This window comes from Ovis aries, chromosome 17 (assembly GCF_016772045.2).
Source record: "Ovis aries strain OAR_USU_Benz2616 breed Rambouillet chromosome 17, ARS-UI_Ramb_v3.0, whole genome shotgun sequence".
In the NCBI taxonomy this organism is placed as follows: Eukaryota; Metazoa; Chordata; class Mammalia; order Artiodactyla; family Bovidae; genus Ovis; species Ovis aries.
In genome coordinates, this window is record NC_056070.1 from 43,577,776 (window position 1) to 43,604,083 (window position 26,308).

At 38.3% G+C, this 26,308-nt stretch overlaps 1 protein-coding gene across 1 annotated transcript in view; it reads left to right on the plus strand.

The window, feature by feature from the left end:
- ASIC5 (acid sensing ion channel subunit family member 5) overlaps positions 1–26,308 on the plus strand; it is a 38,081-nt gene that overhangs the window by 7,797 nt on the left and 3,976 nt on the right. The window contains exons 3-8 of the mRNA XM_012097590.4: positions 6,611–6,848; positions 7,494–7,619; positions 9,848–9,997; positions 11,704–11,851; positions 14,376–14,432; positions 16,476–16,644. Of these exons, the coding sequence (XP_011952980.1) occupies positions 6,611–6,848; positions 7,494–7,619; positions 9,848–9,997; positions 11,704–11,851; positions 14,376–14,432; positions 16,476–16,644 (888 nt within the window). The remainder of the gene's footprint in view (positions 1–6,610; positions 6,849–7,493; positions 7,620–9,847; positions 9,998–11,703; positions 11,852–14,375; positions 14,433–16,475; positions 16,645–26,308) is intronic.

Here is a 26,308-nt window from a genome sequence, read left to right on the forward strand (position 1 = left end):
TTCTCTCTGGAGTTATTTCTCCACTGATTTCCAGTAGCATATTGGGCACCTACTGACCCAGGGAGTTCCCCTTTCAGTATCCTATCATTTTGCATTTTCATACTATTCATGGGTTTCTCAAGGCAAGAATACTGTACTGGTTTGCCATTCCCTTCTCCAGTGGACCACATTCTGTCAGACTTCTCCACCGTGACCCTCCCGTCTTGGGTGGCCCCGCACAGCATGGCTTAGTTTCACTGAGTAGACAAGGCTGCGATCTGTGTGATCAAATTGGCTAGTTTTCTGTGATTATGGTTTCCATGATGTCCTCTCGCAACACCTATCATTTTACCTGGGTTTCTGTTACCTTGGACGTGGGGTATCAGACTTAGCAGACATCAAAGCAGCTACTATAATACAAATAACTGAAGAAACTGTGATTGAAGACATAAAGGAAGATATAATGTCTCATCAAGCAAACAATATCAGTAAGGACAGAAATTATACAAAGAACCAAAAGGACATTCTGGTTTTGAAAAGTATAATAACTGAAATGAAAAATTCACTATATCCAGTAAGGGACTCAGCAATTGGTTTGAAGTGGCTGAAGAAAGAATCAATGAACTTGAAGATAAATTAACAAAGTATGTGAGCTGAGAAACAGAGAGAAAAACTAATGAAGGAAAATGAAAAGAGCCTCAGAGAAATGGGGGATACTAAAAAACATAAAAATATATGTAAAATGGGAGTACCAGAAGAGGAGAGAAAATACAGTAAAAAAATTTCTTTTTAATATATTGTGTCAAAACTCCCCAAGTTTGCACAAAAATGTATCTTTAAAATGAAGATAAAATAAAAACATTCAGAGAGAATTCATTCTAGCAGATCCATCATACAAGAAATACTAAAAAGTTCTTCAGACTTAAAGCAAGTGAACTCAGAGAGTTTTCAAATCATATGAAAAACTAAAAGCACCTGTAAATATACTTTTGCAATTTTAAAAGACATTATAAATGTGTCTTTATTCTTCTTTCTTCTCTTGCTTGTTTTAAAATGCAAGTGTGTAATACTTAGGCCCATAATACCTATAGATCACTCTACGTAACAGCAGATTACACACTCTTCTCATGTGCGCATGGAACACTTTCTAGGGCAAGTTGTAGCAAGACCATAAAACAAGCTTCAATACATTTAGAAGATTTGCAATCATTCAGAGTATGTTTATCAAATACAACAGAGTGAAATAAGCAGTCTATAATAGGAAGAAATTTGGGATATTAACTAATATAGAGATATTAAACAGCACACACGAAATAACCAATGAAAGAAAAAAATCACATGGTGTTAGACAACCCTCTGAAATGAATGAAGAAACACACAGGGTACCTAAACTTACATTTGCAACTCAAGCAGTGCTGATCAGAAAATGCATGGATTAAAAAAAGAAGAATGATCTCAAGGAAAATATTTAATACCCTAAAATTTAAGTACTATCATGTTTTTATTAAATTTTTATTTGTATAAAAGTTTATTTTGCATAATTCAAATCTCAAATCAATGATTTAAACTCTGGTGTTGGATGGTGGCATTAAGAAAAAACTGATAGTATACCCTGCAGTTAGATATAGGTAATATCCAGATGAAAAATGGGATTCAATAGTGTAGAAACTAAAATTGTAGAAGAGGAAAATTATTAATTATAAGAAAATTACTCTTTCTTAGGTAACAACTAATACATCATCAATACCGTGGTGGTTAGAGACATCTTCAACTCTCAAAGTCTGATTTTAAAAATAGATACTTTGAATGTCAGTTCACCAGCATCTCACCAACACTCTTCAGCAAATGACTGATGGATCAAGAAAAGAACTTAGGTTGTGCACTCCCCTGTTCTCACAGCCAGTGGTCTTCAAACATTTTCCCTCATGTTCCATATAAAGGAAGTTTGAAAAACTATGCATTTCAGTTGCAAATTTTAAATTGGCAGCTAAAATTTTAACCATAGCTTTAAATAACTTAATGTCTTAGTTTTAGGAGGTCAAAAATAAATATTATGAGAAAAATAAATGCTAGGAGATCAAAAATAAATATTTTGAGATAAATAAATATTAGGAGATAAAATATGATAAGGATTGACTATTAAGAATAAATGTTTATGATTTTATAAATATTTGATTACTTCATTGATAAAAATCATGCAAATTTTAACCTGTGTACATTTTTTAATTGAAGAAGGAAATGGCAACCCACTCCAGTACTCTTGCCTGGAAAATCCCATGGATGGAGGATCCTGGTAGGCTATAGTCCATGGGATCACAAAGAGTTGGACACAACTAAGTGTCTTCACTTCACTACACTTCACATTTTTTAATATTGCAATAATCTGGAATTTGCACACAACAACCCAGTTTCATTTAAAATAATGTGCAGGAAATCCAAAAAAGAAGGAGTACTAATTTGCTTTTGTGTACAGTAAAAATTAACAAAATGTTATAAAGCAACTATACTCCAATAAAAATTTTAAAACCCTATTTTTTAGTAACTCAGAAAATAAAAATGAAATGACAAGTTTTATCATATTACTTCAACTTTTCTCAATTCAGAGGATCCAGTAGGGGCTCAAATACCCTATGTTTAATGCCAAGCTTCACCCTAGCCAGAAATATGTGCATACAGGACAAGACAAAGTTTAGGGAGCTTTGATTAATTCTTAGAGGAGTCTTCCACCAGTGTTTGCCTGTTATGAGCCTTGAGATTGCTATACACCAGGTGCATTATATGCTAAGATTTGTAATGCTTGACAGGTAAAAACTCTTTCATAAATTGGAGAAGAATATTTGTGGGTGTTTCTTTTTATTTTTTACTTTTTTTATTAGTATATGTAATTTTATTAGTTAATTTAAAAATCTTTTTTTTTCATTTTCTTTCTTTTTTCTTTTTTACTTTATAATATTGTATTGGTTTTGCCATACATCAACATGTATCTGCCACAGGTATACACGTGTTCCCCATCCTGAACCCCCCTCCCACTTCCCTCCCGTACCATCCCTCTGGGTCATCCCAGTGCACCAGCCCCAAGCATCCAGTATCATGCATTGAACCTGGGCAGGCGACTCGTTTCATATATGATATTATACATGTTTCAGTGTCATTCTCCCAAATCATCCCACCCTCTCCCTCTCCCACAGAGTCCAAAAGACTGTTCTGTACATCTGCGTCTCTTTTGCTGTTTCACATACAGGGTTATTATTACCATCTTTCTAAATTCCATATATATGCGTTAGTATACTGTATTGGTGTTTTTCTTTCTGGCTTACTTCACTGGGTGTTTCTTTTTAAATGCTGAGTTAGAGCAGAGGATCTGGAAATTGATTCTAACACACATACACTTGGATCTATTTTGATGGAGCTCAACAAAGGACTGAGTGAGGCGTCAACGTGGACTTGAAATGAAGCTTACTCATTTGGGTCATATAATTTGAGGAAATGTACTTAGAGGTACTAACACACCTAAGAAAGATGGGTTTGGGAATTGGTTATCAGTTCTTAAACTATTTAAACATATCATATTTTTATTGTTTTGTTTGACTAGACTTATCAGTATAGGAAATGAAAGAGTAAGACAAGCTATCACTAAACAAGGTTTCTGAAAAATTATATTTGGAAGAGTTTTGGAGCTTGAATTAAAGTTGAGAATAAACTTGGAGAAAAACACTTAGATTTTATGCTAAACAAAAATGTCTCACAAAATTTATCACTTCTTTTGTTCCAAATACTGTTCGACTTTATTCACTAAGTTTAATTCATCCACCTAAATTACTCCATGATCTAACTATTAATAGTATTAAAAAAATAGTTCTAAAATAATGTTCTAAAATGCTCTCCTCTTTAACCTTTTAATATATTGTGCTCAGACCTCCTACACCTGTAATAATTTCTTCATTTCTCTGCATAATCATCATGAAAAGAATGCAATGAACATTGTATGAGGTGGTGTGGGCTCAATCTGTGTAGGATTCCAAGGTCACAGGGCTTTGGAGCAGACCCTTGGTCCCCTGTCAGTCAAAGAGTTAGAAACCTGAAGTCAGCAAAAGGTTCATCCCTCCGTTTAGAGCAAACACTTCTTCACAAAATCTGTTACTAGTGTAGGTTTTTAACTTCCCAAAAGATCACTAAAAACACTTTTGCCCAAGAAAATCAAGAGTGTTAAATATATTCTAGTTAGGTAAAACACCACAAGGGTGGAGGCTTAATAGTGTCTCTGAAGAAAAGAGTTCAAAGAGAATATTTATAGGGTTCTGGGACCTGGGGCAATGGTTTTAAGAGAGGTCTTGCGAGGCTTAGAGCTAGTTACATAAGGTATTCTATTAAAACCTGGTCAAAAAAAGCTGTTTTGCATCTCTAAACGGATATAATGTTGGTTTGGTTGTTTTGTTTTTCCTGTTTTTGGTTTTGTGTATGTCCCGCCTTGACTGAGAAAGGGTTTAATGTGACTGTCCTGAGAATGAAAAATTACATTACGGATCATACAAAAGGAAAGTGAAAATAAAATGTAGATTTTGTGACATAGAAGCAAAGTCACACACAAACCATGCACCGCATGGTCCTGTATGCGCACCAAGAATGAAATGAAAGTGGCTCTTTGCGACCCCATGGATTATACATTTCATGGAATTCTCCAGGCCAGAATACTGGAGTGGGTAGCCATTCCCTTCTCCAGGGGATCTTCCCAACCCAGGGATCAAACCCAGGTCTCCCACACTGCAGGCAGATTCTTTACCAGCTGGGTATGTATTTTATTCTATGCTGTCTGGCATCCGATTTGAGGAGAGGAAGTGTGTTCCATTTCAAATTGTGTAATAATATAATATAACATCCAAAATATGAAAATCACATATTGAAAGAAGTTAAGGTATGAAAATAAAGAACCATACAGAATGCAAAGCAGAAACTGTCCAGCAAAATAAAAGAATTACAAGGCACTTATTAGGACAAACACATTACTTCTGCTTTGATTGCCAGCAAGTTGCTTTGACAATAATGAGGCATTTATTTAATAAATATTTACCTTACACTCTTTGAAATATGTTAGGAAAAATAGTTTAATCATCTAAATGATTGTTTGACATGTTATTTAAATAAATCAATATATTAACCTTCATCATTGGTATATTAATAAATACCAGTTTCATAAGTGAGGAAGCTGTGTGACAGTGGGATGAGAAAATGCACTGTCATAGCCTTAAGGCTTTAATGGTCAGGGCTCCATCCAAGAAGCAGAACCTCTGTGGATGGCAGAAAACCAGGGGTTTATTATAGGGATTCAGCCCATTGAACCATAGGGGCTGGGTAAGCAGTCTCTGCAGGTCTGTTGCCTCTGTTTCTGGTGTTGGATCTGAAGTCAGCAGGATCTGTGCTTAGAAAGGAAGATAAGAAAGCTGTGGTACATATACACAATGGAGTATTACTCAGCCATTAGAAAGAATACAGCTGAATCAGTTCTAATGAGGTGGATGAAACTGGAGCCTATTATACAGAGTGAAGTAAGCCAGAAAAAAAAAAAAAAACACCAATACAGTATACTAACACATACATATGGAATTTAGAAAGATGGTAATGATAACCCTGTTTGCGAGCCAGCAAAAGAGACACAGATGTATAGAACAGTCTTTTGGACTCTGTGGGAGATGGAGAGGGTGGGATGATTTGGGAGAATGACATTGAAACATGTGTAATATCATATAAGAAATGAATCGCCAGTCTACGTTCAATGCAGGATACAGGATGCTTGGGGCTGGTGCACTGGGATGACCCAGAGAGATGGTATGGGGAGGGAGGTGGGAATGGGGTTCAGGATTGGGAACACGTGTACACCCATGGCAGATTCATGTTGATGTATGGCAAAACCAATACAGTATTGTAAAGTAAAATAAAGTTAAAAATAAAATAAAATAAAAATATTGGCAAAAAAAAAGAAGAAAAAAAGATAGATTTGAAATGAAGGAAACAAACATGAGCTGGGAATGCGTGTTTCATCTCCGATCCTGGTGGTGCAGGAGGAGTTGGCATCTTTTTTCAGATTGCACCCTTGTTTGAGCCAGGAGCAGAAGCTGTCTGAGGAGACTAGACAGGGCTGGGGGAACTGCCCAGTGCAGACAAGCTGGGGTGGCAGATCCACATTCACAATGTACAGAACAACCACACCTCCACTCTGCAATGAACTGCAGGTTGTAAACAGATGCAGACAAGAGGGAGAGGTCTAGCAATGCAGTTGAGGCAGCCACATAGATTTAGCATAGAGCACAATGGGGCTTGGATGTGAACCCTGGAAATCTGGTTCCTATAGTGTTAACAATTCCTAAGACCTCTCTCAGTGTTGGGTTGTGAAGATCTATTTGGATGTATCCAGAGCAAGGTCTGGAAGGTATTCTAGGTAAATGAAATTATATGTAGAAATTCAAGATAGATTGCAGCAGGTGACAAAGACCTCTTAGTAATCCAATTTTGCTTGAATGTATTACAAATGAGGGAAAATAAAGGAGATAGGAGGAGAAAATGATAGAGTTCAGATACCATCTTTGAGATAACAAGTGTTTATTATTCTAAATAATGCCTTTATTCCCACAAATAGGTTCCAAGCAGAAGCTGCAGCCACATTTGGCATAATTTTTTTCTTATGGAATATCGTATCCAAAGTCCTTCATCTTCAGGAAATCAGTACCAATTCTACTGGCTCTAAAGAGGCTATTGATTTCCTTGCAAGTGAGCGAAACTTCAGCATTACAGAGTTTGTCAAGGAAAATGGTTTTTATCTCAACAGCAGCACATTGTTAGAATGTGAATTTTTTGGAAAGCCATGTGGCCCAGAGGTAATGTTGCACTATTTCTTCAAATTTCATCAATATAACAAGCTACTTCTTTGTATTATTTTGCATTGAGGTAAAGTTTACTCCCATGGGGAATCAGTTTAAATTTGCTCCAAGATCACATGTCCTTAGCTCAGCCTTATGATATCAGGAGGTGTGAATACGCATGGGACATACCTCCTTTTTCATACAATTAGATAAGGAAAGATAGAAGACAGAAATATTTGGTGATATTTCTTGCAGGATTGTCCTTAAAGGGAAACCCCTATCTGTGGTTCCAAGTCCCAGCTGAGGATTCCACCAACCATAGGTTGAGCTGAGCTGTGATGGGTATTTATTTTAAAACAATGAGTCTATGCAGTTCAAATCCCTGTTGTTCAAGGGTCAACTGCATATGAAAATGTCTCAACTAGATAAGCAGATACAAATTGACAGGTGCATTTTACAAAAAAAAAAAAAGAAAGAAAGAAAGAAAGAAAATAAAGCTGTTCTTGGAATACAGACTAAAATCGCCAGATTTCTATTCTTCCTGCTGTTTTTGCTTCTCACTCAGCACTATGAGTAAGAAAACAAAGTTATAAGCATTTAAACTTTGAAAGGACCAAAATACTCACCTGATTGCATTTTCTTTTTATTTTCATATTGGAGGATTTTGCACATGTCTTCACTGAATATGGAAACTGTTTTACCTTTAATCATGGTGAAAATATCCAAGCGAAGGAAAAAGTGAGTGTTTCTGGAAGAGGCTTACACTTGCTCTTCAATGTCAATCAGGTATTGAATTTCTTTAAACTTCACCAAGGTTCAAGCCAAACAAGAATGCACAGGAATTTCAGGACGCTGTGCCCTGTTGAATCGTTCCCACATGTCTTTTTCTTTTTTTTTAATTATTAATTTAGTCAAGACTCTCAGGATGAAACTACAGACTTGGAGATTGAAAATGTACAGTTTAGAGGAATAACCTGGACATTTTTAGCTATGTTACTTACTGTCATTTTTATGATGCTGGAAATGTTCATGTCAGAAAACAAGGAAACTAAAGATTTCTAAATCTCAATGTATATAGTAATTCAAGAAGACCTATGAATTTTTAGTGTTCAGATAAATGTTTAGATTTTCATGAAAATAGGCAGTATGTTTTAGAAAGAAGCCGTACAGAGATATTTGACAAACCATAGAAATCTATAGTCTGAAAAGGTGATGAAAAATATTGCTTTGCAAAAATATTGTATCAGCAGGCTTTGCCTAAGCCAGTTTTGTAAATTTGTAATTGGCGTAAGTAGATTCTAAGTGTTTAGACCTAGGTGGCAGCTGTCCAGGCTCCTAAGAAATTCAGAAGTGTTCCTTCAAGACTACCTGGTGTAACTCTCACCCAAGGCTGATCCTCACCCTCTGTCGTGCACAATCATTTGTAGTGTTACACACTTAGAGGTATTCTACTCCATTGTTATGATCTTGTAAATGAAGATTTGAAATGCTTTGAATGAAGAATTCAGAATCACACAATTAATGGCAGAGATGAAAAATAAAGGTAGCACCCCTGAATTTCACCAAACTACTCCCCAATCCAAGTGAACAAGGCAATTGGTTACTTTCCAGGAATTTCTCCTAAGCCACGCTTCCCCTGTATTCCATTCAAGAGTCCGCAGCACTGCACGTTGTGATACACACAGCCAGACTTGTATATCTAGTTCATTGATATTTTCAAGTTATTTAAATATAAGCCACATGTTCACTTCAAATATTATATAATAACTTCTATAAGCTAGAATTTCCCCCAGTGTTTTTAGAGTGCAATTAAAATCTGCAAATTCAGTGCAAAGTTCAGTAAGTAAATAGAGCTGAGCTATTTCTCCAGACTAGCAGTTAAGTGTTCCTTAGAGAGTTACAGTGGGGCTAGGAGAACAGGGTCCTGAGTATCAAACGCAAGACTGAGCAGGTTTATTGTTGCATGTGCAGTTAACTGTTCGCAAGAAAAATCATCCTAGCCCCTCATCAAGGCCACCCCTTCTGCTTATAACTTGAAATTATAACTAATAAAGTCACCGGAAGTTTGATCTTGAATTTCTTGTGCCTCTCTGGCAAACCGGCTGCTCTGAGTCCTGCCTTTTGGAAGTGGAACTATGCCTGGTGCTCATGTCTGCACTGCTGGGGTTCCTTCCAGCTGTGCTCGCTGCTGTGGGTTGGAGAAACAGGCTCACTCTGACCCCTCCCTGGGAGTGTGCTCTTCCTGCCTCAGAGTCACAGGAATAAACACAGTATGCCTCCAAAAGCCCTTTCTGATCCTAATCATGAAGAATTACTGGCTTCTTAGGGAAAAAAAAGAGAAACGATAAACCAGAAATTTGGTTTTATGATAATATATGAAAGCCAACCAAGAAACCTAACCAATAAAAAAGCAAAGCTTGAGCTCCTGAAATGTATGTTTTTATGTAATGAACAATTACATATACATATTTGTTTTCTTGTAAAAAATTCTTTATCTGACATATGATTTACAGAAGAAAAGCACTAGTGCTAAAGAAGTAGTATAAGTCTTTACTTTTAGGAGAAAATAAATTTGAATTTTAAGTCAGGCCAAATATTTTAACTGCAAAGAGAAGCAGATGGCCAAAGGATTTTCTGAGACAAATAAGTAAAGAGAACAGCCAAGGAGAAAGAAACTAAAGAGGCAGGTGAGGAGAGGGCCAGGGGAACCAGGTGGCTGACAGTCAGGATACCATACCTTCCATGTTTCTATTCAAATTGCCTCAGGCAAGAGGTGACCGGGAGAAAATGACTGAGGCCTTGATGTGTAGCTTAACCATGAAAAGTAGGTCTTTAGGTGTTTAATTTTCACAGCTTTTATATAAAAGGAGATCTCATATTGACATGAAGTATTTGATTTTTAAGTTATTCAAATACTATCATGAGAGTAACTCTGCACAAAATTCTGCACAAACTCATCTTGTGCATAATTGACATCAATTTGTAATCTGAGAAGAAATACTTGTTTGTTTCAGGAGGAATTTACAGATGACCCAACCCTTGGCTTCGTCGACGCTGGGATCACCTTTGTTATCCATTCACCCATGAAGGTGCCGCAGTTTGACGGTTTGGGCTTGTCCTCACCAGTGGGAATGCATACACGGGTGACCATCCGCCAGGTGAAGGTAAATATCAAATAAAGACATACATATAATCACAAAATTCAGAGTCTGAGGGAACTCTGACCTCCGGCTGCTCGAAGGAATGCAAAGCTTGGCACATCAAGAAGCAGTGTGGATGTCTGCCTTTCCTTCTGCCTGGTAAATAGAGGCTGTGTCCCTCAGTGGGGTAATGATCCCATAAACACATAATAACACATTTCATTAAAACTCTTTTCTCTCCTGCATTTCAAACATCACCAGAAATTCAATGGTTTCAGTTCAGATACGTTTCCATTACTGGGAGGCTCAAAACCCAAATTCACGGATATAGTGTAAGTGAGTGCTGGGAAGCCCAGCAAACCCAAGTCAACTTTGAATTTTGAGTTGAAAATGGGTATTAAGAAGGAAGTCCATGTGGCTGAACTGTGGTTTTTCTCAACAGGACTTTCTAGGAAGGAAAAAGTCAGTGGGCAGAGCAGGTCTTAGAATCCCAGTGTCTGACAGGTTTCCACTTGGCAGCCCCTTGCTCTGTAATTTTCAGGATTAACTTCCTGAATTTCCATCTCCTCTCTGCACACTGAGGGCCAAGGGCTAATGTGTCCTTTCACAGTTACTCTGTGGTTGTTCAGTCGCTCAGTCGTGTCTGACTCTTTGTGACCCCATGGACTGCAGCATTCCAAGCTGTCCTTCACCATCTCCCAGAGCTTGCTCAAACTCATGTCCACTGAGCTGGTGATGCCATCCAACCATCTCAGCCTCCAACACCATCCAACCATCTTCTCCTTCTTCCCTCAATCTTTTCCAGCATCAGGGTCTTTTCCAATGAGTCGGCTCTTCGCATCAGGTGGCCAAATCACAGTTACTTTGAGGTTTAAGTGAAATAATATAAAGAAAACAGTACCATATTGCCTGGCACATATTAGGTACTCAGTGAAGGATCTTTGGTGGGACTAAACCACCACCAAAGGATCTTTTCTTAATTGAAGTTTAGTTGATTTACAATGTTGTGCTAATTTCTTCTGTACAGTAAAGTGATTCAGTTATATATATATATATATATATATATATATATATATATATATACATCATTTTTGCATTCTTTTCCATTATGATATATCATGGCATATTGAATATAGCTCTCTGTGTTATACAGTGGAACCTTGTTGTTTATCCGTCCTATATATACTAGTTTGCATCTGCTAATCCCACACTCTCAGCCCATTTTCCCCCAACCTTGGCAACCATAAGCTGTTCTCATGTTTCGATTCTGTTTTAAAGGATCTTTTTGTGTGTATAATTTTGGTTGCTGTTTTGTGAGTGGGTTGATATATATGCTAAAATATGTCAATAAATGATTTTTTTCCTTGTAGGAGTTCAGTTTTGGAGCACTTTGTCTGATTTTATTGATTCACTACAGGTACAGGCATCACTGATTCAATTGACATGAGTCCGAGCAGACTCCAGGAGATGGTGAAGGACACGGGAGCTTGGCATGCTGCAGTTCATGAGGTCACAGATTCAGACATGACTTAACAACTGAACAACACAGAGCATTTAGGGTGGATATTAAAGGGCAAACAGTAGACTTAACTTCAGGGGTTTTCAGGTTAATAGAGTAGGCATAGTGGACAAATGTAGTCAACTAAAGAATATCAAAGTCTTGAGAGAAAAGAAAAGGGGTGTATTGAGCCAGACAGATCTTCTGACCCAGGTGTTTATTTTGTCTTAAGACAGTCCATCAGGAATACCCTTGGGGAGAGTGCAATCCCCACATGAAACTGCAGAACTTCAGGACCTATAGCACCTCTGGCTGCTTGCAGGAATGCAAAGCTTGGCACATCAAGAAGCAGTGCGGATGTCTGCCTTTCCTTCTTCCTGGTAAATAGAGGCTGTGTTCCATTCTGTAACTCGTTACTTAATCTGAAACATGGAAATAAAGGTATCAGAGAGCTGTTGCACATTCTTAAGAAATTCTATGCTGGAAAACCATCCACCTGACAAATAAACCTCCTAGCAGAGACATCTGGAAAAGAAAAGAGCCTTGTGTTGTCTGAGGCGGTCCCCAAATCTGATTTCAACATTTTCAATTGGGTGCTCTTAAGCTGCTCATCAAGATTTTCTCTGTTTGAAAGAAACAGTAGATCTTCTTGCCAGTACTGAATATTTCCTTGTTGAGACCTTTTTGTTGTTGTCAGAAAGACTCTGTAGTCCCCCTTTGCATCCAGTCTGAAATGCTTTCAGAGCCATGGATGTCTGAGCTGAGCCCTGGACAGGGCATTGGAGCAGGGTGGATGGAGCTGGCCTTGCATTTAACTTCTGCAGCTCCTGGAAAGTGAGGAGCAGCATAATGTATCCAACCTACATGTCCTGACAAGTCATAACAGGGATGGAGTGAGTATGCAGGTAGTCTCAAAACTGCTTGACACAGAACTCACTCCGTGTAACAGCTGGATATTTCTATTCAGATTTCCTTCACCCTATTCTCCAGTGTATTTATGAAGAAGTATAGAGTGATTTAAAGGGTGAAACCAGTCTGGTCCTACAAGTTTACCAGTTCCCCATGTGATGGCCCATCACACACCCCATGCACATGCACACACACACAAACACTAACACACACCACACACACACTCACACATGAACATGATAATGCTGCCCCTATAACAAGGGTTGCAACTCGGCAAACAGCTTTTCAGATATTTTGAGAATCATCACTTCCTTCTTTCTAGAATTTTTATTTTTGGTCTTGTGGCTCCTCCAAAACTGGCATTCTATAAAACTTCTAATTCTGGCTCTGAAAATTCCAAAGTTACAGGAAAGGGTCCAAATTGATATATGAAAAATAATGTCACAGTTTTAAAATGTATTATTTCTGAAAAAAAAAATGAAATAACTAATAAGAACCAGACACTAGGCAAAATGAAATGTAAAACACAAAGCATGACATTTGCACAAACTTTGGGGTGCTTACAGAAATATATCTCATTTGATTTGATACTTAGTTATCCAAGTCGGCTAACAGATGAGGAATGAGATTTATACACATTAAAGGAACTAGGTGAAGAACTCCCACTAGCAAATTGTAGAGGTAGTTCTAAAAATCAGCCTTTCAGATGTGGATCATTTCCAAAATTTCATCGCCTTGATGTGTACGTGCCCAGTCACTTCAGTCGTGTCTGACTCTTTGCGACCCCATGGACTGGCCTATGACAGGCTCCTCTGTCCCTGGGATTCTCCAGGCAAGAATACTGGAGTGGGTTGCTGTGCCTTCCTCCAGGGGATCTTCCCCACCCAGGGACTGAACCTGCGTCTCCTGCATCGCAGGCAGGCTCTTTACCACTGAGCCACCTGGGAAGCACATTGTTCTTGGTAATGAGAGAAATATCATTCAAGAAGTAAGCCACAGTGTGGTAAGAGAGACTTCTCATAGACTCAGTGTTCAAGGCAGAGTTTTCTTTTTTTATTTTCACTTCTTCCCAAAGCACACTTCCCCCTTGTCAGCTGAACTTCTCCACAGACTGTAAGTGACACTCTCTGTTGTTTGTTTTCAGGACCATTGAATAAACTTTGAGCTCACCCCAGAGATGCATGGGTTATAGCAAGAGACAAGTGCTGCATTAAGATGCAAAGACTGAAGTTTTAGAATCAGCCTGGGATGAAACCCAGCTCTGATTGAGATTGATTCTGTCCCAAGGTTCACAGCAGGTGTTCCACAGAGAGTGCTACTTCCCTGCCCCATCCTACCACAATAGGCAGCCCCACCAGGTGCGTGGGTCTATGCATATTTAAATCAATGGATATAGGGAGCTGGATAGAAGGTGAAGAGATGAGTCTAAGCCCCCTAACTGCTTAGGCAAGCCACTTTCTGAAACTTGGTTTCTTCGTTTGTAAAATGGTGATTTGCATGTCTTACAATCACCGTAGGAAAGAATGAGACGACAAATGTAAAAGTGAGTTTAAATTCCAAAGATATGAACAGTTGGAAATCATTATTCCTACTTGCAGTTCAGTTCAGTCTCTCAGTCACGTCCAGCTCTTTGTAACCCCATGGACTGCAGCATGCCAGGCTTCATTGCCCGTCACCAACTCCTGGAGCTTGCTCAAACTCATGTCCATCAAGTCAGTGATGCCATCCAACCACCTCATCCTCTGTCATCCCCTTCTCCTCCTGCCTTCAATCTTTTCTAGCATCAGGGTCTTAAGATTTTAAATGAAATAGATAAATGGAAAGAAACATGGAAGAAAACAAAAACATTATTTTCTTCCTCCCAGTGTGCATTTTCATCGGGTACTGTGTTTTCACACTAGTTTTTGCAAAAGGATAGATGAAGAGTGTTTTTGTCATTATTTCACTCATTTCATAAACTGTAAAGTCTCTATATTTACCCTTTTTATTTTTAAGGAAATGGGATAGAGTGTGACCTACAAAAGTTTTACAACTGTGTGTCTCCTATACTCGGTAAGTGGCTTAATTTATTTCTCTACTTTCAAGATTTATACGAAAGTTGCTCAGAATCATACAAGACTTTAAATCATACTATAGATAGTTCGGAAATGAAACAAGAGAGACTATAAGTGGTAGTTTTTCAATGTTCTTAAATTTAATAACAATAGCTTACACAGTAAAACACAATGAAAAGCCTTTCTTACTTCAAAATACGTCTAAATCAAAGATATGCACTATCAAAGTGCCAGTAAGAGAGCTGTGGTTTTTACTTCTAATTTTTTAAAACTGTAAACATTTTTATAATGAAAGTAGCTTTGTTGGTTTTTCTTATTACATACATAAAACACGCTTGTGATTAGTTCAAACATTACAGAATAGGAAAGACTCACCTGAAAATCAATAGAAATGGCATCACTTTGAAAATTACTGTCACAATTTAGGTGATCATTCTTTTCCTCTTTCATTTCACTATATGTAACTTATATATAAGTGTGCATGGATAGTTTTTACATAAATGGAATCACAATGTACATTACACACATACTGGAGACAGCTTCCTCTTAAACAGCATTTTTCACTTATATATCTCTTACCTTAACTCTCAACCAGCGTTAACACTCCAGTACATTCTACCATAATTTTCTCCACAAATATAGTTTTCTATTTATGATTTTAAGTCATTGGTTATTTTATTAAAATGGAATCATACTATATACTCTTCTATGAAACTTGCTTATCTAACCTGTTGCAGAAATAACTCCAGGAAAGCAGGACTAGATTTCAGAGACTCCTTTTAATGGCTGTAAAATATTTCATGGAATGGGCATGGGTAGAAATGATCTGATATTTTTAAACAGCTTTACAAGCTGAATATGCAGAAGTCACATTACTAAGTGAGGAGTTAAAATTACATTGTCAAATTTCTTGTCATTTCCTTTCCCTGAAAAAGGATGAATGTGAAGTTTGGGGGAACATCGTGCATGCAGTTACTTCTTGGGGGAGTTTTATGGGGAAATGGGATCAGAAGAGTGCATGTGTGTGTGCATCTGTGCATGTATATGTGGGTGTGTGTGGGTGTGTGTGTGTGGGTGTGTGTGTGTGTAGGGAAAACATGGAGGTTATTGCCAGTCATCTTTCAGAACCAAGGGATGCCTACAAAAGTCATTCTCAGAGGAGTATCAGTAGGAGAATCTAGAAAACAAGCCCAAAGTTGGTCCTTATTCAAGGTCTTGGTGAACAAAGGATTCACTGGAGTTTCAGTAACAAAACCACAAGGAAAACAAGAACTGGAACATTTGCTGAAAACATAGAGCAACGAGATGGGCCCAGTCACTGGTCCAAAAGTGCCTGTGGGCAAACACCACTCCCTTCCCAAGACACACTCACATGGGGGTTGTGGTTGCTGAGGAGAAGCCAGAGGACAGGGAACTAAGTGAGAAAGTCACTGCATCCCCAGACCCGAGGACCTCAGCACCCCACAGCACGATGCATACCATCTTTATTGAAACAAGCCCAAGAGTACATTTGGTTTAAACCTGTGTCACTCACTTTCAAGATGATGTTTCTAAGCTCCTCTCAAGGTGATGTAAGGTCACAAAAACTTTCCATCTTTTATCCAAATGTCTAATATCTTATGAAAACAAGCCCAGAGACTTTCTGGTAAGAAATTCTTACTTCTAACAAAGATATGAATCCAGTAACACCATGAATTCAAGGTTAACCCCTATGATTTATATTGTCTTCTTTGCTCTATTTGTACTAAAATCTAAACAGAATATAAATACCACTCGTTAAGGAAGCAGTGATTGAACTTGTTAACCACTGTTTTAAACATAGGGATTTCCCCCTAAAGGCTCTGACTGTAAAGAATCCACGTTCAAGCAGGAGATGTGGGTTCATTCCCTGGGTCAGAAAGATCCCCTTGATAAGGAAATGGCAACCCACCCCAGTATTCTTGCACAGTGAAAGTGAAATGATAAAATTTTGAAAAGCTCTGTCCTCCCCAGTGTGAAATAATCTTTTTCTCCAAATATCCTGTCCTAATTTTCATCTCAGACCACATTGAAGTTAAGGGATTGTGTACGGTGGGAACACACAATTCCAGCTGCCCTGTACCTTGTGAAGAAACAGAATACCCTGCGTTCATTTCTTATTCTACTTTTCCAAGCCAAAAAGCTTTGAAATATCTTTCCAAGAAGTTGAATCAAAGCCAGCAATATATCAGGTATTTGTTTCAGCCTTATATATTATTTCTAATTAACATACATATTTTCTTTACTTTCAAAGACTCCAGGAATGAAATTCTGATCAATCACAGGAAGCAAGGGCTGACAGCAGTGAATCATCAATGAAAGCCTAGAATTTTAAATGTAGAAAAGAGCTTGTCTTTCAATCCCTTAACTTAATTGAGTGAAAAGTGAAATAAGGACTGAATAATTTGCTTATGACCTTACACTTTTGGCCCAACTGGGGAATAATGCTAACATGACTGAAAACATGAAAACCCCTTACAGCTTAGCTGGTAAAGAATCCTCCTGCAATGCAGGAGACCCCAGTTCAATTCCTAGGTAGGGAAGTTTCCCTGGAGAAGCGATAGGCTACCCAGTCCAATATTCTTGGGCTTCCCTGGTAGCTCAGATGGTAAAGAATCCACCTGCAATGCAGGAGACCTGGGTTCAATCCCTGGGCTGGGAAGATTCCCTGGAGAAGGAAACAGCTACCCATTCCAATATTCTTGCTTGGAGAATCCCATGGACAGAGGAGCCTGGCGGGCTACAGTCCACAGAGTCATAAAGAGTCAGATATGACTGAGCAGCTAAGCACAACCGCATATATTATAAAGTTTGGGTATACTAATAACTGTATTAATTAAAGGGAATACAAATTATTCTCATTTTACAGAGGAAAGGAGTGAAGTTAATGCATTTCAAGTGAACTGTCCTGTGAAGGTCCTTAGCGGCACACAGAGAATTTATGCCCCCAACCTAAACTCTGGTCTCTGTATATTTTCCACAGGGACACATCACTACAATTTTGATGAACTAAAGATTATATTAGGTCTCCTGCTATATCACTCTCCTATCAGAAATAAATCAAACTTCATAAAAAATGTTTTAAAAATCAGGCAGCATCATAATATTTATCTTTGTATTTTATTCATATTTTTAAGTTGAGGACCTGAAATATCAATATAATACATTTGGTGTTTGTACTTAAGTTTATTATAATAAAATATATTAATTAATTAAATGTGGATTTACTTTTGTACAGCTAAGTATCTGACTTTGAAAGCATATTTCAGGTTTTAAGCTGGTATGTATTTTAATGAAATAAACAAAAAAGCATTCTCCCAGTGTAAATTCCTAGACAATAAAATGATCTTTCAAATCAGGAAGAAAAAGTCTTTTCATTAAGATGGAGTTGATAGGGCATCACTTTAAACAGTTGGATGAAAAGATAGAAAACTAGAAAATTTGCAGCTATATCTTTGTCAGCACTTCTGTCTCTAGTATAGATGCCTCTATTTCATTTCAATATGGAAAACTGATGTATTTATAATATTATTCCTATTATACTTAGCTGTGCCTGAGAAGAGCACTTCATGTGATTTTTTGGCTGGAAAAAATCTCCTGGGCTCCCTGTTTATCATGCAGAGGATGTGGACTTTATTTTAGAGGCATATTGGTGAAGTCAGAAAAAAAACTCATTGTTATACAAAATGACTCTAGAGAATGTTGTTGTTTTTTCTCCTAAAATTTATATTACTGTAAGTAGCTACCCATTAACCTCATCCTATAACTGACGCATGGGGACCTTGCAGGCTTGTGACTAGCAGAGGCCCGTGCCGGGAGGGCTAAGGCGAGTGGCTAACAAACACAGCTGGACTCAGGGCTATCCAAATCCTAAACAGAACCAGGGGTTAGGAATCACATATATAATTTAAAATGTGCTTTGTGTACAGAGATCAAAAATCGAAGAGTGGTTAATCAGAAAACATGAAGAGTTTGTTGTTGTTGTTTAGTTGCTAAGTGGTGTCTGATTCTTTCACGACCCCATGAACTCTAGCCCACCAGGCTCCTTTGTTTATGGGATTTTCCAGGCAAGAATACTGGAGTGAGTTGCCATTTCCTTCTGCAGGGGATCTTCCTGACCCAGGGATCGAACTTGCATCTCCTGCATTGGCAGGTGGATTCTTTACCACCGAGCCACCAGGAAAGAGCATACAGTTTGTTAGGAAAGCAGTTACAAAAGCTTAGCATCAGTAGGGTTTAAAGCACTCTTAATTTAATCATGAAGTGTGATGGTGGTGGCACAAACCAGCCCAAGACTATGACCAGTCTGGAGCCCCAAGTGGCAGTTGCTGGATTCCATCAAGAAGGAGGTGAGAAGATTAGCCTGATTGAAGCAGACCCTATGGAAGTGAATTGTGGCTCAATTTAGGCCAATTTCATTAGCAAAATAAATGTTTGTTTAATTGAATGAATTTTCAAGTAAATTTTGTATAAAATGATTTGGTTTATAAAAAAAATTATTCCCCTCAATTAATCCATCACTAAAACTTAAGCATGTGGAAGCATTTTTTAGTGTTTTATAAATGGGATAAACACTCTATTTTTTCTTTGATCTTCTTACCCTCATTAAAATCCAGGTTTTATTTTATAATCGTACCTCTTGACATAAACAGGTATTCTTGGATCTAAATTCTGAAAAATGTTCCTATCACCATGAAATGTAGTTTCAAAGAGACCCAAATTACTAGCAAGTAACTCACTTTGGAGGAGCTGAGTAAACCTTGTGATATTTTTATAGGGGTTGAATTTATCTTCTCTCCAAAACACAAATAGATAATTTTGGAAAATGGCTCTAACTTTTGTGCTTGGGAAATTAAACAGTATTATCAGTTTACATGTAAATTTGGATCACAAAAAGATTGCAACATTGCTAAAATTTCTCAACGTCCAAAACAACCTTATTATTTCCTTCACTTTGGCTGCTGTGTTATTATTTGCAAATATTATGATACCCCTTGCTTAGCTACTTAAACGCAGTACATTCCCCTGTTACCCAGGGTTAAACCAATGGAAATTAAGTAAACATATTAATGACATATTTTGAATTAATTCTATTTGGGAATATTGATTTCTAAATGGTAAACAATCAGAAGAGTGATTTACAACCATGCCTCCCAGCTATTAAAGATACCACATAATTCCAGGAATCATTGCTAATAGAACCTATTCTTTTTTCTTTTTTACTTTTTATTTTATATTGGACTATAGGCCTGGCGTACTGCGATTCATGGGGTCGCAAAGAGTCAGACACGACTGTGCGACTGAACTGAACTGAACTGATGGCTGATTTATAATGTTGTGTTAGTTTCAGATGTACAGCTGATCCAGTTACACATATACATATATCTATTCCAAAATCTTTTCCCATTTACATATTACATTACATAATAGGATCTTTCTTAATGAAACTATTGTTGCATATGAAAACCATCAGGTAGTTGATTTTTACCTCAGTTTAAAAGACAGAGAGGTTAAATATTTATAAATTTATTCATTCGTTGTTTTCTTCTTTGATTTGTTCCCTTATTTGTCCATTTCACAAATTGGAAATGAGTGCCTTTTGTGTGCCAGTATTCTGGAACGCTCTAAAAACTAGAGATAACTTCTGTGCATAAAAGATAAACCCCTGCCATGCTGCACGCATCCCCTGAGGAGTGAAGATGGACAATAAATACATGGGGCAATCAGCCATGGTGCTGAGTGCCTGGGAGGGGAAGGGAAAGAAAAGAAGGAGTCAGAGTCAGGGAGGGCTGGTCTCAGCATGAAGGACTGAGATCAAGTAAGACGGTCCTGGCAGGGTGATAGCCGAGCAAAGACCCAGTGCTTCTCAAACTTGTCAGTGTCAAAGTCCCTTTACAGTCTTCAGAATCACTGAGGAGTCCACTGAGTTCTCCTTCATGTGAGCTTTAAGTATCAATATTTGCCATATTAGGAAAGTAAGGTGTGACTTCTTAAATTTATTGATTCACTTAAAACAACAATAATGAATGTGCTATACAGTAACATAAGTAAAAGTTTTTATAAAGATTAACTATTTTCAAAAATGTTTAGGAAGAGGAGTAGTATTGTTTTAGGATGTGGTAGGTGTCTTCAGTGTCTGACGAGAGAAGACAGCTGGATTCTCATTTTTGCATTTAATCTGTTGGGTTATGTTGTTTGGTTGGAGAACATGAAGACAACTTTGCATGAAACAAATGTATAGTTCAAAAAGGGAGGCCTATTTTTAAAGCCTGTATAGATAATTGTGATATTTTTCTTTGATGATACATCAAAAATCAACAAGACTAGCTTCTTACATGTTAACATCAGTATGTGTTTTGTCATTTGCCCAGAGGGACTGAGGTCAACTCTTTATTTTTTTTAATATCAATTTATTTATTTTAATTCGAGGTTAATTACTCCACAATATTATATTGGTTTTGCCATACATCAACATGCATCCACCACAGGTATACATGTGTTCCCCATCCTGAACGCTCCTCACTCCTCCCTCCCTGTACCATCCCTCTGGGTAGTCCCAGTGCACCAGCCCCAAGCATTCAGTATCATGCATCGAACCTGGACTGGCGATTTGTTTCATATATGATATTATACATGTTTCAATGCCATTCTCCCAAATCATCCCACCCTCTCCCTCTCCCACAGAGTCCAAAAGCCTGTTCTATGCATCTGTGTCTCTTTTGCTGTCTCGCATACAGGGTTAGCATTACCATCTTTCTAAATTCCATATATATGCGTTAGTATATTGTATTGGTGTTTTTCTTTCTGGCTTACTTCACTCTGTATAATAGGCTCCAGTTTCAACATTTGATGGCACTGTTGAGATTCATGCTGCCATACATGCATCAGGAGGGTATGAAAAATGTACTTATTGTTCACATAATGACACTTTCTGTGAACAGAAGGGCAGGCTCCCAGGCAGAACTTTTCTTGGTTTGTGAGAGAACAAGAAAAGGCAGCTGGGTCTGCCTGGCCTTATGGTTTTGAGGTAGGACTTGGACAAACAATCTGAGATGAGGGCCAAGGTCTGTGTGGTTGAACTTTCCCAGGTGCCAAAGGGGGAAGAGCATGGCTTTCTCATCACTTTAACTCTTCGAGGACAAGAAAGGGGTGGGGTGGCATTTGAAAGCTGTCATCTCTGAAATGTCAAAACATATCAGTGAATTTTTCATATGCAATTCTATTTATACTCACTTGCACTTTATACAAACTTGCACTTTGAATGGGTCTTTCATTGTGCATGGTTTGGAACATCATTTATTGGGCATTAGAAAAATTCTTTTAGCTATGAGCATTTTCCAAATATCAATCTATTTTATTATGTAATATACATTGCAGTGTAATAACATTACTTTTCCTATCATGCTGCTGTTGTTAAGTCGCTTCAGTCATGTCTGACTCTGTGCAACCCCATAGACAGCAGCCCACCAGGCTCCTCTGTCCCTGGGATTTTCCAGGCAAGAACACTGGAGTGGGTTGCCATTTCCTTCTCCAATGCATGAAAGTGAAAAGTGAAAGTGAAGTCGCTCAGTCGTGTCCAACTCAGCAACCCCGTGGACTGCAGCCTACCAGGCTCCTCCATACATGGGATGTTCCAGGCAAGAGTACTGGAGTGGATTGCCATTGCCTTCTCTGTTTCCTATCATAAAAGTCTTTAAAAGTTGAGTTATCAAGCTCATCATAGCAGACATAAATTTTCCAGAATTTTAACTTTAGCTTTAATTTTAAAAGTTTAACTTTTAAGCTTTAATTTTAAAAGCTTAAAATGTATTATTGACCTCAAGTCTTATCAGTTATTCTGGATGCAACAAGCTCATTTTGTTCATTATTTTGAAAATCTCTGCCAGATTTCGCATTCTTAAGAGCTATAGTTTGTCAGCCATTCCTTCAAGTGAAATTGATGTTCCGCATCAGAAGCGGCTACTGCAGCTTTCTTGAAGTAACAATCATAGTGGAAATGTTAGATAACATGTCAGTATTTTATGAAAATAATTTTGACTTTGTGAACTTCCAAAAGAGATAACAGGGATCCCTAGGGGTCTGTGTGGGCTTCCCTGATGGCTCAAGTGGTAAAGAATCCACCTGCAATCCATGAGGTGTGGGTTCCATCCCTGGTTCAGGAACACCCCTGGAGGATGGCATGGCAACCTACTCCAGTATTCTGGCCTGGAGATTCCCATGGACAGAGGAGCCTGGCAGGCTACAGTTTATGAGTTTTCAAAGAATCTGATACTGAGCGACTAAGCAGGCATGCACAGTAGGGGTCTATGACCACACTTTGAAAATTGTTAGGCTTTAAGGTGATATAAGAGCTGGTCTCAATATTAATGGGAAAAAGGCACTTCAGGAAAGAAAACCACATGCCAAGAAAAGTCCTAGGCTGACAAGCGCACCTTATATATGGGTAGAATAGCCTGGAAATTGGTGTAGCAGGAAGCAGAGTAGATGATAGCCAAGGATGGGTAAGCATCAGTCACCATGAACAGGTCAGTGGTAGACAGAAATCTCATAACGCCACAGAGGGCGAATCTCTGGGGAGCTCTCAGCAGGAAAGTGATATGATTTACAAGTTGCAAAAGTATTGCCTTGGTTCTTGTGTGAAGAGCGGAGGGTATCTGTTGAGATGGAGTACACTAAGGTCAGAAGCAGAAGGAGAAACCAGAAAGCGACTAGAAAAATCCAGGTGAGAGATGATGGAGGTTTAGGCAAAGGTGCTCTCAGTGGATGGGTGAGAGGTTGGATTCTGGGTATATTTGAAGGTAAAGCAAATACTGATGGATTAGCTGTGAAATGTTATTGCATTAAAAATGAAGAAATATCTAAAGTTTGACTTGGAATATTTGAAATGTCTATTGAACATCAAGTAGAATACCAAGAGGCAATTCGATGTATTAATGAATTTAAAGGTAGTGTCTGGGTTGAAGATGGTAAGTGTACATAAGAGTTATTTCAAAATAGTTATTTAGCCACTCTGGCTGCATATAAAGATTTCCAGAAAACAGTGAGAAAACTGCCTCTGCCCAAAATACTAATGATATAAGGTAAATGACTACCACTTATCAAAAGCACAATAGATGGAGGTTCTGTATCAGTTATTTGCATATATTATTTAATTGCTTCTTGCCACAGAACTGAAATCCTGACCACAGAAGAAGCAACCAAGACCCGGGAAAAGAAGGTGGTTTCTCCAGGACCACATAAGTCACAAAGAACAGGACCCAGATTTGAATTAAAGTTAGACACACAGTCAAGCATTTGTAAATCATATACTCAGTAGAGATTTACTTTCAATGTCTTTTCCCAGTTTCTCAGGAATGAAGCACAGAAAAGTTATTAGGTCAGGAGAAAAATTATTTTCCCTAAATACCAACATGACATGAATGCATTTAAAATGAAGCTATAGTAATTAGTACTGAACACAATGTCATGTCTAATTCAATACTAAACAATCTCTGAGACAAAAATAAATACTACCTTTGTCGAATGGGAATTAAAAGACCATCTGCCAAACCTTCTGTCTATGCCTGTGAGGGCTACCGTGTTAGAATAAAGGCTGAGAATAGAATAAGTCAGCTAAGACTGTCACAAAAGGTGGTCAGAACCTCTCCTAATGGGGGGGGGAGGGTAGCCCAGGGCAACAGAGGGCAACACAGTTCAGTTCAGTTCATTCACTCAGTCGTGTCCAATTCTTTGTGACCCCATGAACTGCAGCATGCCAGGCCTCCCTGTCCATCACCAGCTCCCAGAGTTTACCCAAGCTCATGTCCATTGAGTCAGTGATGCCATCCAACCATCTCATCTTCTGTCATCACCTTCTCCACCTGCCTTCAATCTTTCCCAGCATCAAGGTCTTTTCAAATGAGTCAACTCTTCGCATTAACTGGCCAAAGTATTGGAGTTTCAGCTCCAGCATCAGTCCTTCTAATGAACACTCAGGACTGATCTTCTTTAGGATAGACTGGTTGGACTCCTTGCAGTCCAAGGGACTCTCAAAGGTCTTCTTCAACACCACAGTTCAAAAGCATCAGTTCTTCAGTGCCCAGCTTTCTTTATAGTCCAACTCTCACATCCATACATGATTACTGGAAAAGCTATAGCCTTGATGAGACCGACCTTTGCTGGCTAAGTAATGTCTCTGGTTTTTAATATGCTGTCTAGGTTGGTCATAACTTTCTTTCCAAGGAGTAAGCGTCTTTTAATTTCATGGCTGCAGTCACCAGCTGCAGTGATTTTGGAGCCCCAAAAAATAAAGCCACTGTTTCCACTGCTTCCCCATCTATTTGCCATGAAATGATAGGACCAGATGCCATGATCCTAGTTTTCTGAATGTTGATCTTTATGCCAACTTTTTCACTCTCCTCTTTCACTTTCTTCAAGAGGCTCTTTAGTTCTTCACTTTCTGGCATAAAGGTGGTGTTATCTGCATATCTGAAGTTATTGATATTTTTCCCAGCAATCTTAATTCCAGCTTGTGCTTCTTTGAGCCCAGCATTTCTCATGATGTACTCTGCATAGAAGTTAAATAAGCAGGGTGAGAATACACAGCCTTGACGTACTCCTTTTCCTATTTGGAACCAGTCTGTTGTTCCATGTCCAGTTCTAACTGTTGCTTCTTGACCTGCATATAGGTTTCTCAAGAGGCAAGTCAGGTGGTCTGGTATTCCCAACTCTTTCAGGATTGTCCACAGTTTCTTGTGATCCACACAGTCAAAGGCTTTGGCATAGTCAATGAAGCAGAAATAGATGTTTTTTCTGGAACTCTCTTGCTTTGTCCATGATCCAGCAGATGTTGGCAATTTGATCTCTGGTTCCTCTGCCTTTTCTAAAACCAGCTTGAACATCTGGAAGATCACAGTTCACGTATTGCTGAAGCCTGGCTTGGAGAATTTTGAGCATTACTTTACTAGCATGTGAGATGAGTGTGATTGTGCAATAGTTTGAGCATTCTTTGGCATTGCCTTTCTTTGAGATTGGAATGAAACTGACCTTTTCCAGTCCTGTGGCCACTGCTGAGTTTTCCAAATTTGCTGGCATATTGAGTGCAGCACTTTCACAACATCATCTTTTAGGATTTGAAATAGCTCAAGTGGAATTCCATTACCTCCACTAGCTTTGTTCATAGTGATGCTTCCTAAGGCCAACTTGACTTCACATTCCAAGATATCTGGCTCTAGGTGAGTGAACACACCATCATGATTAACTGGGTTGTGAATATCTTTTTGTACAGTTCTTCTGTGTATTCTTGCCACCTCTTGTTAATATCTTTTACTTCTGTTAGGTCCTTATGATGTTTGTCCTTTATTGAGCCCATCTTTGCATGAAATTGTCACTTGGTATCTCTAATTTTCTTGAGGAGATCTCTAGTCTTTCCCATTCTATTGTTTTCCTCTATTTCTTTGCATTGATCACTGAGGAAGGCTTTCTTATATCTCCTTGCTGTTCTTTGAAACTCTGCATTCAAATGGGAATATCTTTCCTTTTCTCCTTAGCTTTTCACTTCTCTTCTTTTCACAGTTATTCGTAAGGCCTCCTCAGACAGCCATTTTGCTTTTTTGCATTTCTTTTTACTTGGGATGGTCTTAATCCCTGTCTCCTGTACAATGTCACGAAACTCCATCCATAGTTCCTCGGGTACTCTGTCCATCAGAGCTAGTCCCTTAAATCCACTTCTCACTTCCACTGTATAATCATAAGGGATATGATATAGGTTGTACCTGAATGGTCTAGTGGTTTTCCCTACTTTCTTCAGTTTGGCAAGTCTGAATTTGGCAATAAGGAGTTCATGATCTGAGCCACAGTCAGCTCCCAGTCTTATTT